General features: G+C 41.3%; 1 protein-coding gene across 1 annotated transcript in view; it reads right to left on the bottom strand.

The window, feature by feature from the left end:
* Positions 1-14,514, bottom strand: part of whrna (whirlin a) — a 129,788-nt gene extending 115,274 nt beyond the window's left edge. The window contains exon 1 of the mRNA XM_063889815.1: positions 12,967-14,514. Within this exon, the coding sequence (XP_063745885.1) occupies positions 12,967-13,710 (744 nt within the window). The 5' untranslated portion in view covers positions 13,711-14,514. The remainder of the gene's footprint in view (positions 1-12,966) is intronic.
* Between the last annotated feature and the right edge of the window lie 3,189 nt (positions 14,515-17,703).

Here is a 17,703-nt window from a genome sequence, read left to right as displayed (position 1 = left end):
TCATTTGGTTAGTAAATTGAAAATGAGATGAGATGCAGGAGCAGCTCAGGAGGTGACAATGAATGATCGGTCGCATGGTGGGAAAAGAGATGAAGCAGCTTCAGGATGGACCTCATTAAGGGGGCAGCATAATTCTGCACTAATGTATGCCACTGTAAATATATTTCTTAAGGTGGAATTCCTGCTTAAAAGTAGAGCTATGATTGTTAATCGATTGGTTGACAATGGCTAAATTAATCAACAACTATTTATTAATTGGTTTGAGTTTTTTCTTTAAAGAAAAAAGCTTAAAGGGGCTTTAGTGTGCTTTCCCCCTCACCTGTAGAGTGTTATATAAGTGTATGTGCATGTAAATGGTCTGCAAAGGCTAAAATTGCAAAGTTTCTCCCACACGCCTCCATTGGACTCCTTTGTTTACTTCTGTGACATAGTGACATCACTATGTAACACACTTTTATTGACTGGCACTCCAACCCATTGTACGTGATGGGCTAAAGGGGCGGGACAGCTCCAAGTGGTTGACCAATCACAACAGAGTCGGCCATCTAACCAATCAGAGCAGACTTGATTTAGACATCCAAAAAACAATATATAGACAGCAGAGCTTTTTTTGTATAGAATCAGTGTGAACACTTGTGTTCAGTGCCTGTAAAAAAGGATGCCAAAACATAAACATATTACTCAATTGTGAGAAGTGTCTGACTCCAGAAAGGCTTTTCTCAAACCACCTCTCTGGTTCACCCTGTGAGCAGGATGATAATCACCACTGAGCGTGCGTGCGTGCGTGCGTGCGTGCGTGCGTGCGTGCGTGCGTGCGTGCGTGCGTGGTAGCTATATAGACATCACTCCCTGTGCCAGACTCATAATTATGCCTATCAAGGAGCAACAGACATACCAAAGTAACAAAGAACCTTCTAAATCCTCATTAATATTCAAAGCAGTCCGACTGTAGCCTCATGACTCCCACGAAGGTTGAGGCAGAGCCTCAGAGAAAAATATCCAACAAGCTCTATGGACCATAACACCCGTCTGAGGTCAGGGCAGAGCCAGAGTCTGGAGGGTCTACTGGCACTCACCACGGACAAGAATACACTCTAAATAACACATATTACCAGTGTTTCCATTGCCTTCATTCTTGCACATACCTCACTGTACATTTGTTACAGCAAATACAATTTCCTTAGTTTAAATGTCTAATATTGTGGTAACTATAGGGGTAGTACAGTGCCTGCTGTGTACCCATGAACAAGTATACAACTTAAAACTAGACAATATTACAGATACAGAGTGTTAGATTGGAATATAAACAAAATACTAATAAACCTATGCATGCATACTATATACAGAGTAAGTGACATGTGTAAGGCCTGAATAATGAAACACAAACTCTCAAGACCTTCCAGACCTTTAAAAATGCAGAGTAGATGCACTAAAGTGACAAAGCAGAGATGTGTAGTATATAATGCAACAGCCCTTCAGTAAAACTGTTTGTGAAACTAATGTGTGAAGAGAATGCAGAATGCACTTCACCGGTTCCATATTAATGAGAATATAGCAGACAGCACCACAAGCTACAGCCTGCAAAATGATATCAAAGTTGATGTTAAGGTCCAGCAACTTTCTTGGGTTGTATTTTGTGTGTGGAAAACCCTGCTTTTGGTAGTGAGTAAGTGCTCCATTATTTATGAGAATCTGTGTGTGAGGTTGGGCAGAGGAAAAGTCGTGTTTGGCTTGCAGATAACATTTGGGCAGCTGTAGTTAACATTTGGTCAGGTCTTGGCTATATTGTGAAAACAGTATATTGACTCAAGTAATATTTAACCTCAACCACCTCAGCTCTGGGTTTGTTGGTTTGGGGACTTGGGAAGGAACAACTCACTTACCAACAATGTGGACACAAATCAGACAGAGTTAGAAGCAGCTGTTTGAGGAGGCAGCTGGTGGTACAGTAAGGGGGGATATTTAGAAAACTCTTACTAAAACAAAGCTTCACAGTTAGTTCACCCTGGGGTTCAAGCATTGGGTGTTAAAGCATTGGCTGCCACTGTTGCACAGGCCCTCAGTGGCCATGTGAAGGTGAGGGTGGAGGACCCTGCTCGAACCTCCATGAGTGAGTCTTTTGCACCTCTGCATAGGCCACACAGATTCAACATCAACCTGTAAAAGTAAAGCTGTATCTCCTACGATCTTTAACACAGTGCAGGAACTTCAAGATGTCTATCTGCTGCTGCTTGTAAACTGGTGGGAAAGAAACAACAGATATGTGTGAGCCTTTTCATTGATTGGATTATAAGGTTAAAAGCCAAAGATTTACAGGTTCAGGAAATTGATACTGAGGCAAATGATGCATGTGAAAAATCATCCGACAAAAGCGTTGTGTAAGAGAGAAATGTTTCTGCTTGATAAATACAATAAATGAATAGCCCTGTATGGCTAAACTAAATAAATTATAAATGTGGGTACATTTTCCAACAAGACTGACTTTTAGTGAGGATTGAGTGAATATCCATAGGCAAATGGAATATACAAACCTTATCATGACATGAGGTGTGACCGCGCGGTCTAGTCTCAGGCCTTGAATAAGTCAATCTGATGTCTGTAAAGCTCTAAGCACCCAATGGACTAATAGAATGAGTCATTTCCTGCCTGCAGAAAGAAGTGAGCAGAACTGGGGGAGATTCAGCTCATTGACCGGATATTAATGCCTGCTTCCGGTGATTTAGTGCAGTGGAGACCAGGTGATGGATGAGGACACCTTCACTGTGAACTGATGCATTTGGCGGCTCCATTGTGAAGCAATTAGATCGTCACAATACAGTCCCTCCGGCTTTGGATCTGTCCAAGGGACCTCATGTGGGCAAAAACCGAGGGGAATAAAAGACTAGCTTAAGATGGACATTGTGTTGAGATGTTGACACAAAAGGATGAAGAAGAGGAGAGAAAGTCCATAGTCTTCGGCGAGGAAAGATTACAGGGTGATCCGTATGTGTGTTTGCACGATAGTATAGTAAGAGACTTGAATCCAAAAACTGGAGGGAACGTCAAAAGGTATTCGTTGTATTTTTGTCCATAAAAAAAGTATTTAAGCTAAAGTATTTTAAAGGAATAAACGGAAGCAGACAGATCATGAGGATAAAATCAACAAGTGTGAAACTATGTGTCAAAAATGCTGCCCATTCAGCAGAGCAAGTCCCACAAATGTTAAGTACCTTATACGATGCATGCACACATTTATATATTTCTACTACATTTCAACAGAGAAGGAAATATTGTACTCGCACAACTACGGTCATATGCATCAAAGACTTGAATTGAGCATTTTTGTATTACAGGTCTCCTATTATGCTCTTTTATGGCATATATATTATAGGTCTCAAATAAATAAATAAAACGTGTCTGACGTGTTTTGCTCAAAATACCAAACAGATCATGCATTTTAGTATGTCCGCTATCCCTCTGTTTCAGTCCTGTTTTCCAAAGTGCTGATTCTGTGACTTTCCCTTTCATGCAAATGAGCTGAAGCTGGCCACGCCCCATTAGAGCACAGCTCTCTGTCTGAAGAGAGAAGTTTCTAACGGAGAAACTCAGCTAAACGCTGCCGTGATTAAACCCCATATTATGTTCAAACCACATCAAGCATTATTTCTGAAACACTTCTCAGTGTTTACCACTCGAACAGAGACATGTATTATATACACAACAACTCTCAGTCCCTCCTGCAGACATCCTTCACAGACACACAGAGGTGCTGCAGAGGGGATTCAGCTCTCGACTGTATATTGCGGACGATAGGTTGGGACGTGTCACGTGGGCGGGACGTTGCCAGGAGTTCAATGTAAAGCCAGCCCACATTTCCGATATGACGTCACATCGAAGGCAAATCTGGATCAGCTCGTTTGTACCCCTGTTTTTAGAGATGTGGGTAAGGAGGAAAAGAGAGAGGGTTGTATTTTCTGACACTTTGAGAGTCTCCTTACACACACTGTTCATACAGCAAAAAGGGGACCTTTAAAGAAAACGTGAAAATAGAGATATTTAGAATCGTTCTCGCTGAAGTATTGAGATATCATTTGCACCAATTAAGCAAACATGAATTGACTGTACTCACATCCAAGGGACGACAAATGTCCTTCTTAAATTATTCAAGCTAAGTTACCCTCACCACGCTCTGCTACTGATGAATCACACAGATAAATATTGTACGTTTTATCCACTATAATTATTTTCACATTTCAATTTCGATCAGATAAAACTTTATTTGAAACAGCTTGATTTAGTTAGTCAACTGAATCAAACACCTTTACTTGTTCTCAACAGTAGAACAAGTTATATTAAATCTCTGGTTATATCGACATGCGTTTAATAAACTAGTGTTATATAAGTAAAGGATCTGAAGGCTTCCCCACCACTGGTCTAACAGACTGCATATGAATAAAGATAAGCACTCCTCTGTGTGTCAATTATCTCCCACTCACTCTTTCCAACGCTTGTGAACTATTCAATCATTATCAGAACAGCATGCCACAACACAAAGCCGCTCAGAATTGGCCTCGCCCATTTAATTAAAACAACTAATATGTTTCCCATGATGATTAGAGAGAGGGATACAACTATAGAGCCCTGCTAATCTTGAGGATTTGCATTTGCTTGAAGGGATTGCCAACGTTTTTTGAAACCACACACACATGCAAGGAAGAATCAAGTTAAAAGGATGATGTTCCTTGCAGAAGAACGTTATAATCATTGTTTGAAGGATCCTTTCTGTTTCCCTCCGTCAGACCCAATCCTGCATAGCAAAGCATCTCCCCAGAACTCAATCCTGATTAGAAACTCAGTGACTTTCACTCCCCCACTTAATTGCTACCTGAATTGCACAAAAACATGTTCTATTCATTTCAGTGAGAATGAAATGAATAGAACATGTAGAGGGGGGGTAAAAAGAGGAGAGTATGCTTTCCGTTTGGTTAATTCTGTCAAGGAGGATTAACACTTTGCAAATATGTACTCACTGTGGGAAAGATACATGTGTATACATGTAAAAGCTCCAGCTGTGAATGTGGTTGATCTGAGAGGAAAGGGAAATATTGTTTGAGGGAAAGAGAAACGTATGGATTTCTTCTTCAAAACTTTGTGTCGAACCATCAGATGGATAGGGACATTACTCATTCTGCAGTACTTGTTTCGCACTGTTGATTCACACTTCATTTTGTCCTTGAGGCAGAGAGTTGGAGCTGCCAGAAATGTAAGAAGAATAAGCACTGACCCTCCAAACCTTAGCCACGACTTGCTTCACACTCTACATCCACTCAATCATAACTGGAAGCCGTCCAGTACAAGCCCAGAGCCAGAGAAGTGTTGGCCAGCAGAGCAAAGAGGTGCTTGCTCAAGAGAACCACAAGGGTAGTGTGAACTGTGGCAGCCTTCTACTTTGTTTAATCAGAATATCCCAGCTGCTCCAATAATCCAATCTGCGGTCTCGATAGAGAAGCACAATCAGCATTTCTGCAGTCCAACTTTTACTTTTACGTTTATTTCGCTGATAGTTTAACAGAGGAGGGGAAAATGTTTGGAGGGCACAGTATATGTTTTAATAATAAGCCATAAATAACCTCTTTAAATAAGTAAATTCTTTACAGTAGTGGGGAAGGGAAATGTTACACCTAAATATGTCATTAGCTTCAGCCTAAAAAAAACTGGGGCATCAGCAGGAGAGCACTGACACTGAACACTGACTAAAGAGGCGGAAAATGTCATTTTCACAACTTGTCCCTGGTAATTTGTTGACTGTCAGTCAAAAAACGAACAACACAAACACAAAGTCAGTGGGAAAACTGTCATAATTGTAGAGTCTGTAAAGGTTGTATTCTAGTCAAGATGGAAAGAACATTTTGATTCTGAGAAATTAAAACATTATGAAGCCATTTCATGCGAAACAAATAAACTAATGACCAGATTAAACAAATTAAAGTTGCTGTCCTAAGATACCACTAAACAAATGAGCTGCTATTGAATTCATTATGAAAGACGAATTAAATTAGATTTTCTTTTTGGAATATCGCCACTTTGTTTTTGCTGTAGTCCATTTTTCTTTTAGAAGAAGTGCATTATTTGTCTTTGACGCACTCAAAATCAATCATTATTAATACTGCCAGTGTAGAGAAAGAGCCAAGTATAATAAACAAACCCTGGGTAACTAAAGTGATATTAAAAAGAGCTTACTTGCATAATTTAAATCAGCTTTTCTACATTAATTAAAGCCAGGCAAAGGTCTCATCATTATGAACACACTTTGTTTCTGCAGCCTTTACAGCAATGGTACGCTTCAATGAAATATAGTCGACACCAGATAGAGGTGACATGTTTTATCAGCGACTGGTTTCTCCTATACCTATTAGACGGTGAACCTTTCATACAAACAGGAGCACAGCAAGTGCACCATGATTTGAAGACACATAAATGATTTGCATGAGTGCACACATTTACTAATAAACAGAGCTGCCTCGTAATATAAAATGCCATCTGGCGAATGGAAACATGGCAGAAAGAGGCCACACACAAAAAAGTGAGCAACTTGTTTGTTTATGTAGCATCTTGGAAGGTTTGTTGTCTTTCAGGTTAGTTGCACACATTACAGGAAACTTGCAGAAGTCAGAAAATCCTGCAGTCAAGGGAGGAATATCATGCTGAGGGGCATGGTTCTGAGAGCTCAAAATTAGGATAGAAATAACACATTTGTGCTGTGTAGCATCTTCACACACACGCAATGTTTAACTTTAGAGCTGTCTCACCTCCAGGCAGCCCAAAGGCAACAATCAGCCTCATGTTTACAAGAAACATGCTCTCCGAATTCATTTTGTGACTTGCTGCTCGGTGTCAGCACGCAAACACAAGTTAACACGAGCCCAGCGGACAGACCCGAGGGCTTTGTGTAACGCTGCCAGGTTCATTGTGTCTTAACACTAACATGAGACTCTGATGCAGACATGCTGGCTCCCACATGACATGGTCTGAGCTCTAACCACTGCTGGATTGGACAGAAGACAAAACACAGATCATCTCTGCCTTTTTTTATAAAATATATAAACATCAACATTTGATTTGTAAAAAAAGTAGATAAAGAACACTCAATCTAGATACTCCTATTTAGGGAAAATGTTCCCACCGTACTAAAAGAGTGTCCTCATCCTTGAGCTGAGTCATAAAACAATTCCATCAAGCCAGAATGTAAAGCAGGCATTTGTGTAACGCGCGTGTCAATCACATGCGGCATTCGCATTTCCTCCTGTCCGTCTCTGCAGCGATTGTGGCTGAATGTTTGCATTCCTCAGCTTTTTTCCCCTCATCATGACATTCTGTTAGGGCAGTGATTCCTGGCAGCTTGACTAATGATTCTGTCTGAGATGAGACACAAGGGTACACACTGATTTAACTGACTCGTTTTCACCCATCTATCATCTATTTCCTCCGTGGTATAGCCAAACATCTCACAAGTTGTCGGGCGCTTCCACAGTTTACACTAGGTTAGAATAAGTCAAACACAATTTCAAGAAAACAATATTGTCTTGTATTCAGACCAATAGGAGTACTCAGGGACATTAACTCTAAAAAGCTATTTAAGCATCAACATCCTCTTGTACAAGGAAATGCATCATATTAAGGAAGCAGAGAGGCCACTTCATGAAGTCCTAAGCGTTTCGAACCACTGTACCACAATCACAGGACGAAAGGTAGATAAGGCCTTAAAAAAATAACAAACAATTGTGATTCATCTCTCAAAGTTGTCAATGTAGAATTGCAAGAAAGTAAACAATCCAACAGTGTAAGAGTACTCTGTCACACACGCTGAGAAAAAAGTGAAGTTAAGTCCTGCCTGCCACCCACCATCTAATCAACACAGTGACCATGAACAGTCTGCAGTGCTGCTCCAAGCCTCTCGGCTCCCATTTCTCTGACTTGTGGCCGAGTCTTGGCATGTTAACGTGCCTGGCAGAGGCCCAGGAGTCAGCCTAGTGAATTAGCACTGGCCAAAGCTTCATCTTTTTTTTATCTCCTCTTCGCTTCAGTCCCTTTGCAGGCTGTGCTGCCTTCAAATACCCCAAAGACACCAAAATAAAGTATTTATTGGAACAAGTGCAGAAAAAAGATAGGAAAACATGTCAATCAATCTTGATTCGCGTCTTTCTTTCCTTCTCACGTTTGTGGCTCAACGCTGTCATTTCGTCCTTGTTCCTCCCCCTCACACACTCTCCATAGAGCATCAGATTAAAAAGTAAGTGAGACAGGCAGTCTGAGGTTGATGGTTGTCTCCAAAACAACAGGATTTATGGTCCCTCATCCTATCCTGTCACATCTCCTGACTATCCACCACACCACAGACAGGGATGCTAACCTTGGCAGTGACTCCGGGGACCGGGGCCTCTTAGGACGGGATTCAGAGACAGAAAGTAATACAGCTGTAAGCCCTTGACTCGTCCCCTGGCGCTAACAACAATCTGATGCTTTCAGAGGCCATCCCTGAACTCATCAGGGAACACAGGTTTGCTAAAGTGGAGCGGATTAAGCCTTAAGTAGCGGCATAGAGCGGGGAGAAAACACTGCCAATGAGTATTGTGCTGGGAACAAAATAAATTGCAACGACTTATTTACTGCCGGCCCTGTTAGTGTGGGATTATGATTTGTTATTAATGTGTGTGTGTGTGTGTGTGTGATGGTGGCAAAGCCAAGTGACTTTCATATAAGATTTTACCTGAGCAACAGTGCAAAAACTCAATGTACAATTTTTGGAAACAGTGACATTTTTCATTGTGTATATACACACACACACACACACACACACACACACACACACACACACACACACACACACACACACACACACACACACACACACACACACACACACACACACACACACACACACACACACACACACACACACACACACACACACACACACACACACACACACACACACACACACACACACACACACACACACACACACACACACACACAGGCTTGGCTTCAACGTTAGGCATCTCCATTACATTTCATCTAGCTGATGCTTTTATGCAAACTGATTTACAATAAGTGCATTAAACCATGAAGATACAAACTGCAGTTACAGTCGCTTCAAATAAGCCAAACCAGTGTAATTGCTTTTCCACTTTCTCGCAAACCTATTAGCTAACTATGTCAGCTGTTTGGTGAACTTTGAGAACAGTGGGATAATCAGTGGGCTTGTTTGCTCCAAAAAGCTGCCTGCTGCTGCTGCTGCTGCTTGAAGTGGGATTGATGAGCACTGTGAGAATGAACAACAGTTGGGTCATAACTCTTTTGGGGTTCATCACTAAGACAACCTCCACATTGCACACAGTCATTGGATTGCACATGTCGGCGCACTGGAGCTTTGAAACGGGACAATATGTGGGAGCAGAGTTGAGGAAAATAGATCGGTTGTGATTTCTGTCACATATGCATTCATCAAAAGCTTCCCAGACAGCAGCTTCCTCAAGGCTGACGTTTCACCCGTCAAATGTGCCAGAAGCCGAAATTAAACTCAGCTGTTTTTTTCAGACTTGGCTGATATTTTGTGATATGGCAGTCAGAAAAGAATGTTTTAATCCTTGCATGTGATTTAAGTAAGAAAGCATAATGAATGATAGAAGGAAAAGGGTTGTAGAAATCAAACCTATTTCCTAAATTTGACAGCATCACATATCTCGCTTTTTCACTAAAGCTATCGAGTGAAATATTCAAACCAAATATGTTGTGACCTAAAAAGGTAGAAGTTGAACAGTCTGGTATCACCACAACTTATAAAACATAATTGTGTAGGTCTGTATAATGTTTTGCCACTGTAATGAACTCACTTGTAGGTCTCCGAGGGTTAAATGGGTGAAATGATTACAGCTCTTAAAGCATGTAATGCCATTTAGACGACACCCAGAAAGCATTAAAAACTTCAAGCGTGTCAAGTCGAGCGGTAATGACCTCAAGGGGGATTTCATCTCAGAGACAGCCCTCTGGGTGCACGTCTAGTCAGACTAATAACAGAGGCAGCAGACTATTACAGAGAGCCATGTGAATGAGCAGCATACTTTACTTTTGCTTCTTTGTTTTCACTGCTACTTAGTCTCACAGCTGATCCAAATACACACATGAAAAAGGTTATCCCAGAATTAAACTTAGGAAAAATCAACATGAAATTTGGAGAGAATTGATTGGAAAACATGCATGTTTGATTCTGCCCTTAGCTTTCTATCCTACACAACGTTTGTGATTACTTCCAATTTGGAGTTTTAGAGGAATTACAAACACAAAATGAGGCCAATGACCTCATTTCTTTTACACACATCATCACGCAAGTAAATAATGATGTATTAACAGAGGGGGATCACGCATTTTCCTCATAGGCGCTTTGGCATGATATGTAAAGCACTTCACAAAATATTAGGGGTGTAAATCACATGATTTATAGGCCAATAGTCTGCCCAGCAACTCCATTCAGACACCAACGATCGAAGCAAGACGATATCATTTACATTCATGGAAACTGGGGATTGAAACCATGAACCTTGAGAGCAGTATGCATCGTGTTTTCACTTTGCACTGATGATATCGTAGTGTTGATCGTTGAATCAATTTGTTTATCCAGATCGATAAACTTTAAAAGTGTAAAATATAACAAAAACAACGTCTTTCTTTCCACTTCTAAACAAAGACGATTTCAATGTTGCTAAATTGACCCTCCTGTCTCCCTTACAGTCAGGAGAGCACCAAAGATAACAAATAATGACATTCAATGACCTCGTATTGTGCCTGGATCCTAATATATGAGAAGGAATTAATCTGCAGATGCTCCAATTTAAAATAAGACCAAACTTTACAATGGATGCCAGTTTTTGAAGAACAACAAAGTCTAAAATGTGGTTTGCAAAGGACTAAGTAAAGATTGTTTTTGCTTGACTAATTGCTGGAAATGACTTTTTGGTACTGAAGCAGTTGCTGATCACGAGGAGTAACCGTCCGCAAAAAGATATTAGGGTGATGGGTCCAGCAGGATGTGAGATTAGCCGACAGCAGACCAACAAACGGATACTAGCCAACACACCACCAAATACGCCTGACTGAGATAATGAGAAAAAACTAAGGAATGAATTCATCTTAAAATGATGGAGCATGGAACATAAAGGAACAGTCAATCAAAAAAAAACTATAGAGGCAGTATTTTGGATATGCTCAAGACAAGAGCTTAAATTACTCGAGTCAATACAAGAGGAGATAAAAGCATGGGCAGCTTCCAGATCAGTGAAGGTCAGCAAGGACTCAATTTCAGCTATAATCCATGGTTGAGAACTGACTTTTGACCTTTCAAACGACACACAATATTAAAAAAGCAGCTTATTGACATCTCACACTTGATTATAGCTTTCGACAGGGACTAGTGTTGTCTCTCTTATTAATGTAGCTGAAAAATAGTTCCGTTTTTAAGAACTCCAGGTCAGGGCAGTCTGAGTAGGTGGGATAATGGGGAACAATTATCTTTTTATTCTCCTAGGATTAAAAGAGGTAGCTGCAGCATGAGAACAATGCTACGAATACATTTATTACAGGTTTCTGAAACATCATTAGGCTCCTGCAAAAGATTCTGAATTTAGGGGTGAATGTTGGATCAGTAAACACTAAAGGCCACCATAAGTACACATCATCAGGACGCTTAATGGCTTTTGGGTATGCAAGAATATTAAAAATTGTGTATCAAAATGATGTCTTTTAACATGGTCGCTTTGCATAGACATGTCAAAAGTAAAGTGGGAAACTGTAGGGAGTGTACTGGAAAACCAAAAGACAATTCTTGACATACAAGTGTCATCTCCCATGCATTGTACCAAAACACGAGTTGTTTCCCTCAGTGCCTCTGCCGTGAGCCACCAAAGTGTCAACAAGGAATAAATTGTCTCAAGCTCAGTTTGAAAAATTGAATTCAAAGACGGCGCACCTCATGCTCCCATCATAACACCTCTTGTTGAGTTTGCACATATACCCTATCTTTGCGGAAATTGCACACTGTACTTTACAGGCCTGCATTCGACAGCATATGATTCAACTGCTAGTTATCCCTATGTTTATTCCAGTCTCTTATTTGTAATGCATGTCTATTATGGTCAATCCAAAGACTATCTTCCACATTAAAGACCATAAGAAATTAAAACTACCAACTACAATAAAGTTAAATCAAACAATGTGAAAACAACTGACCACGAGTTCAATTTTAAAATCCCTATGATGTGGAAAGAGAGAAAGAAGAAAAACGCTCAGAAGAATTTTCAGCACTGTGGACAGCTCATATGAATCATTAAACCAAGGACCTCACAAGGTGTCCTCCTAAATCAATCTTCTCAAATCAGACATGCAGTTTTATCACCTAATCTGCTAATAGATGTTATTTACACTCAGTACTAAGAGTACAACAGTACCCACATGCCATATTTATTCTCAGTGTATAGCGTGAGAGCTGGAGGGCCAACGTCCAGCTTTCTGACACACACACCACAACACACACCTCTATGGTTACCAGCTGCTTTAAAGGAGTCTGGTTACATGCATGCTGCTTAGAGATAGTAGTCACTACACTACAGTTGCAGTTCACTACACTGCCTACTGATACAACAAATAGACCAGCTGCTTCCTGACAACAAAATCAATTCCCCTTAACAAATCGTGGCTTATTGGCTTCAAGAGGTCAATTTGAGACTCTGAGGCCAAACACATAATTAACATAAGATGCATGAGCTTATTACACACAGGAGATGTGGGTCTAAAAGGACAAGGCCAGTCCAAAAGGTTCCCATGACGTTGCATTTAGTAAATAACTTCTGTTGGCTACTAATAAGCACCCTGTATGGAAAGGATTTGTAACAGCTCACAGCATGTCTGGTGTAGCTGGGGAAATCAATAACTTACCTTTACAGCTTCAGCATGGGTGACTTTGTCGAAGACTTTGTCGTTGACTTTCATGATCTGGTCACCGATTCGAAGACCCTCTTTCTCTGCCAGGCTCCCCGGCTCCACCAGGGACACGTAGATCCCGACCCCGTGCTCCGAGCCTCCACGGATGCTGAAGCCCAGGCCTTCGTTGCTCTTGTGTCTCTTCATGGTGACCTGCCGGATCTCTCCCGGCGGCTCGTGGACAAAGTTCCTCCCGAGCAGAGGCACCAGGGGAGCTGTCCCTTCGCTGCTGGTGCTGAAGCTGTCCGGCGAGCCACGCAACGCCACCTGAAACTCAGGCGGGTTGTTTGGTGAGAAATGCCCCGGGGGAATAGGGCTGGCACTGGGGAAGTCGCCCGGTGGGGGTTCGGCATTGCCATTGCTCGCAACTAAATCCGATTTTAAGTAGAGGCCCTCCGAGGTGTACTGCTCGAAGAGGAGCTGGTCGGAGCGGGGGATGACCAACCGCAGCATGGGCAGAAGTTGCCGCTTGCTGGGCGCGTTGAGGATAACGTTGAGAGTCTGGACCAGGTCGTACACGTTGCGTTTGGAGTGGTACACGTTGAGGCAGTGTATGAACTGCTCCCTCTCAAAGTCGTTGAGCAGGAGGTTGAGCGCGTTGTGCAGCTTCCTCACGTTGGCTGACAGCGTCCGGGCGCTGGAAGCCACCGAGTTGGCGGAGGAACTGAGCGACATGCGCTCCAGGTCGGTGCTGCTCATCCTGGCGGGCTGACCGGGACACGGCGCCACACTGGTGCGGGTTAGAGAGCACGCATTACGGGCTCGCAGCGCGGGGTTACACCGGCGCTTGGCATCACGACCGCTGGAGGACGGGCAGTCGGGTCATATCCATGCTGCCCGCCTCTGACAGATGATCCGCTGATTAATAGCGATTTGCTAAGTGAGGCGATGAAATGGGCAACTTCTACGGGCAATTTAGTCCAGCTAATTAAATTTCACAGCTGACACAAATTAATTAGCACTTACCATAATTTATAAATCATTAATTGGATTCTGAAAACTTCACCTGCGTCAGGACTGGACATGCAACAGCTTCTCGGAAACCCCGTCCCGCTCCTCGCAGAGCTTAGTAATGAGCAGCAGTAAGATCCAGCCTGCTGTCATTAGCTAAGGTCTAATTTTCCAGCAGGTCAGGTGGCCACCGAGCCGCGGCTTCTCTGGTGTCTCACCGTCAGCAGCTCCACGAGGCGGAATAAAACAACATTACGAGGACTTAAAACGAGTTGTAGGCTGCTTCGTTCTCTGTTTTGCTAGCAACTCGGGAAGAAAAACTATCCCCTCAAAGAAGAAGAAGAAAAAAAAGTTATTTTCGTGCTCGTGCTCAGCGTCCCGAGGAGTACAAACCTCCCGCACCTGTCTTCGGTTATAGTTCCAAACGACGTGAAGTTTACAGAAATATATTTCCAGCAGAGTTACACGGAGAGAAAGACGTGTTTCAGTCGTTGTTTTAGTTTTTAATGTTTCGTACCGCTGCGGTGACGAGATGACCAGCTGCTCCGTGTCTCCGTTACTACAGCGACAGACTGAGACTGGTGGCTCGCTCGCCTCTGACAGTCCTCTAGCAGGAAGTGACGCGGAAGCCTCGTGCAGCCAATAAGTGGCTTGTTATTACTAACAGCGTGCGCTCATGCTCGTGCTTATGACAATTGGTTACTAAACAGGACTTTAATTAGACATTAGTGTAGCCTGCTTTTGGCTGTTCAACTTGTTAGTAAGTGTTGGTTATTTTTAAATCTATATTTTGAAGAATAACTTATTTATAAAGACAAACCAAATAAATAGCAGTTCAAATGCTTTATGTTTTTATTACCTGAACCTGATATAATCTCACTACAGCCTGCACATACATATTTCTGTAATCACAGTTTGTTTTATGCCGTTTCAATACTGCTTCTTTAAAATTGAAAAATCAAGATGAACAGACTGGCAGAGGTAAAAGATTCTGCTTGTGTGTCAACAGGTGGCACAACATTGACACATCTGCAGAACTACATGTTCAAAGCTTGTTGATTTGTTTTTAATGGCTGGTATTTCTTCTTGTAATCCCATCTTTTAACTCTGATTGAAATGGTTTTTCTCCTCTATGTTTATGACCTAACAGATCAACAAATTCCACTGTTTCTACTTCATCTGTGAGGAAAGTGTTTGTGTAGGATTTTTTGTTATATTTCTGTGGTCATTACCTTCTTTATATGGATTGAATCAATCTTTGCCTGCAGTTGTGAAGGATTTTAACTTCTTCTGAAATATCAAAGCAAAGTGGAGGTAAAGTCAGCTGACCGTGTAATCTCTCACAAGTGCAAAACGGTGACGATATCAACTGAGGTCAATATGCTTGTTTGGCAGCGTTTCTGAGCTGAGGCTCCCTAAAACAAGCTTTTGCTAAGGGTCAAATATTCCCTTCTGGTTTAATAACCAGTAACTGAAGCGTATAAAAGGCTGACCAGGGCAACCTGAGGACTGTCTGCTCTCACAAAAGGCCCCATTGTGACATTTTAATATGAAACTATGGCTAAGTATGTGCTGGATAATAGAAGTGTCAAGGTTGAGAATGGGAACTCGGGAGACAAAAAAGGACTTGGAGAATGTTCTAAGATAATAAATCAATGAGATAGAGAATGCACTGAATATCAGAGGAGGAATTGAGGTTAAAGCACAGCTGACTGACGACACAGAACGAGTCAACACACTGCATCCTTAAAGTGACAAAGCAGCACTGTCAGCAAAGCAGCGACCAAGGCAACCAGGATAACATCACCATCTTCGGATAGAATATGCAAGGTTTCAGGGGATGATGTTATCCGGGCACTATTTATTTCGCTATCTCTCTATTTCCAGTCTTATTATTTCAGAAAAGCATTCCATGCACTGTCCTCAACGGTGGAATTTATTTATGGTTAACAGCAAGAAGGTATCATATTACAGATTAGACTGATATGCGGTATAAGCATTTCAGTTGAATTGTAATCGCAGTAGTTTTAACAATTGATATTTTACTCATTTAGCTCTTTAAGTTTTACCCATCCTTATACCATTGTCAGGGAGATGAGACCAGGCAGGTATAGCATAGCATCAGCATCATATTAATTATAGACATAGAGATGGTCAATATTGTTCCCAAGTGGAAGTGAATATAATAAAAATGAAATTAGGCTTCCTTAAGGAAAGGTATATTTAATACTTCTGATCCATAAGCACCCAGGCTGTGTATCAGTTAATTATGAACAAACCAATATAAGATCAGAGAGGCCCCTCCGTTGTTCAAGCGTGTCAGTTAATGTTGAGCTCAATGGTATTGAATGCCCCACTATGTGTCTCTCACCCAACACCAGCCGTGGACCTCAATGATTCTGTAATGGGAGCAGATCCCTGCAGGAGGTCCAAAACATTTAAACAGTGTGGGTGTAATGATAGAGGGACCACCCACTGTTTGCTGCGGTCACATAGTGCAGCTGTCAATGGGTTCTGTGGAGAAAACAACAAACAATTAACACAAATGGAGAAAAAACCCAGCAGAATTAAAGATAAAACATTAACAATATTTATTTAAAAATCACGTAAAATGAGAAAGAAAAACGAACCAGTTAATTATCTAAAATAAATAAAATCAGGAACAGCAATACACGAAAAAAGTTAAAGAGCTATAATCTATATCAGGAACAAATTGAAAACATGAATGAAATAAAACCCATCCTTTCCAATTGTCTAAAGATAGCACCCTCCTATTAATGTTTACTAAAAAACATAAAGCAGATGTAAATGGAAAGGTGAATATGCAACAAATAAATAGAAGAAAACCACTTCAGTAATTTGAGAGACACGGCAATGACACTGGGAGGTTTTATTTGGCTCTGCTAGATTAAAAAAATGTGATAAAGCAAACAAATGCGCAGTGTGCATGTGTTTACACTTGTGTGTGTTTGTGTGTGTGTTTGAAGTTGATTGATGATAGTAATTAGAGGAGTTCACCACTGGGAAAAATTATAGACAGATCCACGCTGCAGAACAAACAAAAATAGCGGAGAAGAGATAGGGAAAGTTTGAGAAACTGTTTGAAAACAAATGATAGAGAGAAGAATCAGAACAGAAACAAAGGAATGAAAACAGACACACAGAGCTAATGACTTTCGCTATCATCACACTTTTCCATTTTAACTGCAGAAGCTCTGAGCTGAACGCCAAGCACTACAATCTCAGAGACTGGCAGAGACGGATTCTCTCTTGGTGGCAGAACAATGACTATGTTAATGAAGAGATGACCACAGTGAGATGAACTACACTGCATTGTGATAGCAGTTCTGTTTGTGACTCTGTGTGTGTGCTCACAGCAATGCAGCTCTACTGTTTTTCTATTGGCTGCTCCCTCTAGCTGATCAGTATGACCAGTGCACTTTGTCCCAGAAAAAAAATAATTAAAAAAGGCTGCCTACTCAAGTAAATTAGCACATTTTATGGTTAACTGTAATCATTCTGAATGCTTAACAAGGCTTAAAGACTACACTTAATAGGCTTAACGGCGTATGACTAAGAGCTTAACAGAGTCATCAGTTTTTGTCAAACGGAAGATAAATGAACTCTAAACAGGTGGGCATTGAAAGAAAAAAAACAAGACAAGCCATTTATGTTTAAAGCTGCATTAAACCAGGATGTTATGTTCAGAGAGGGTCAAATGACCATGCATAATGTCAGAAG

The sequence above is a fragment of the Eleginops maclovinus genome, chromosome 8, assembly GCF_036324505.1.
Source record: "Eleginops maclovinus isolate JMC-PN-2008 ecotype Puerto Natales chromosome 8, JC_Emac_rtc_rv5, whole genome shotgun sequence".
In the NCBI taxonomy this organism is placed as follows: Eukaryota; Metazoa; Chordata; class Actinopteri; order Perciformes; family Eleginopidae; genus Eleginops; species Eleginops maclovinus.
This window is presented reverse-complemented; position numbering and strand designations above follow the sequence as displayed.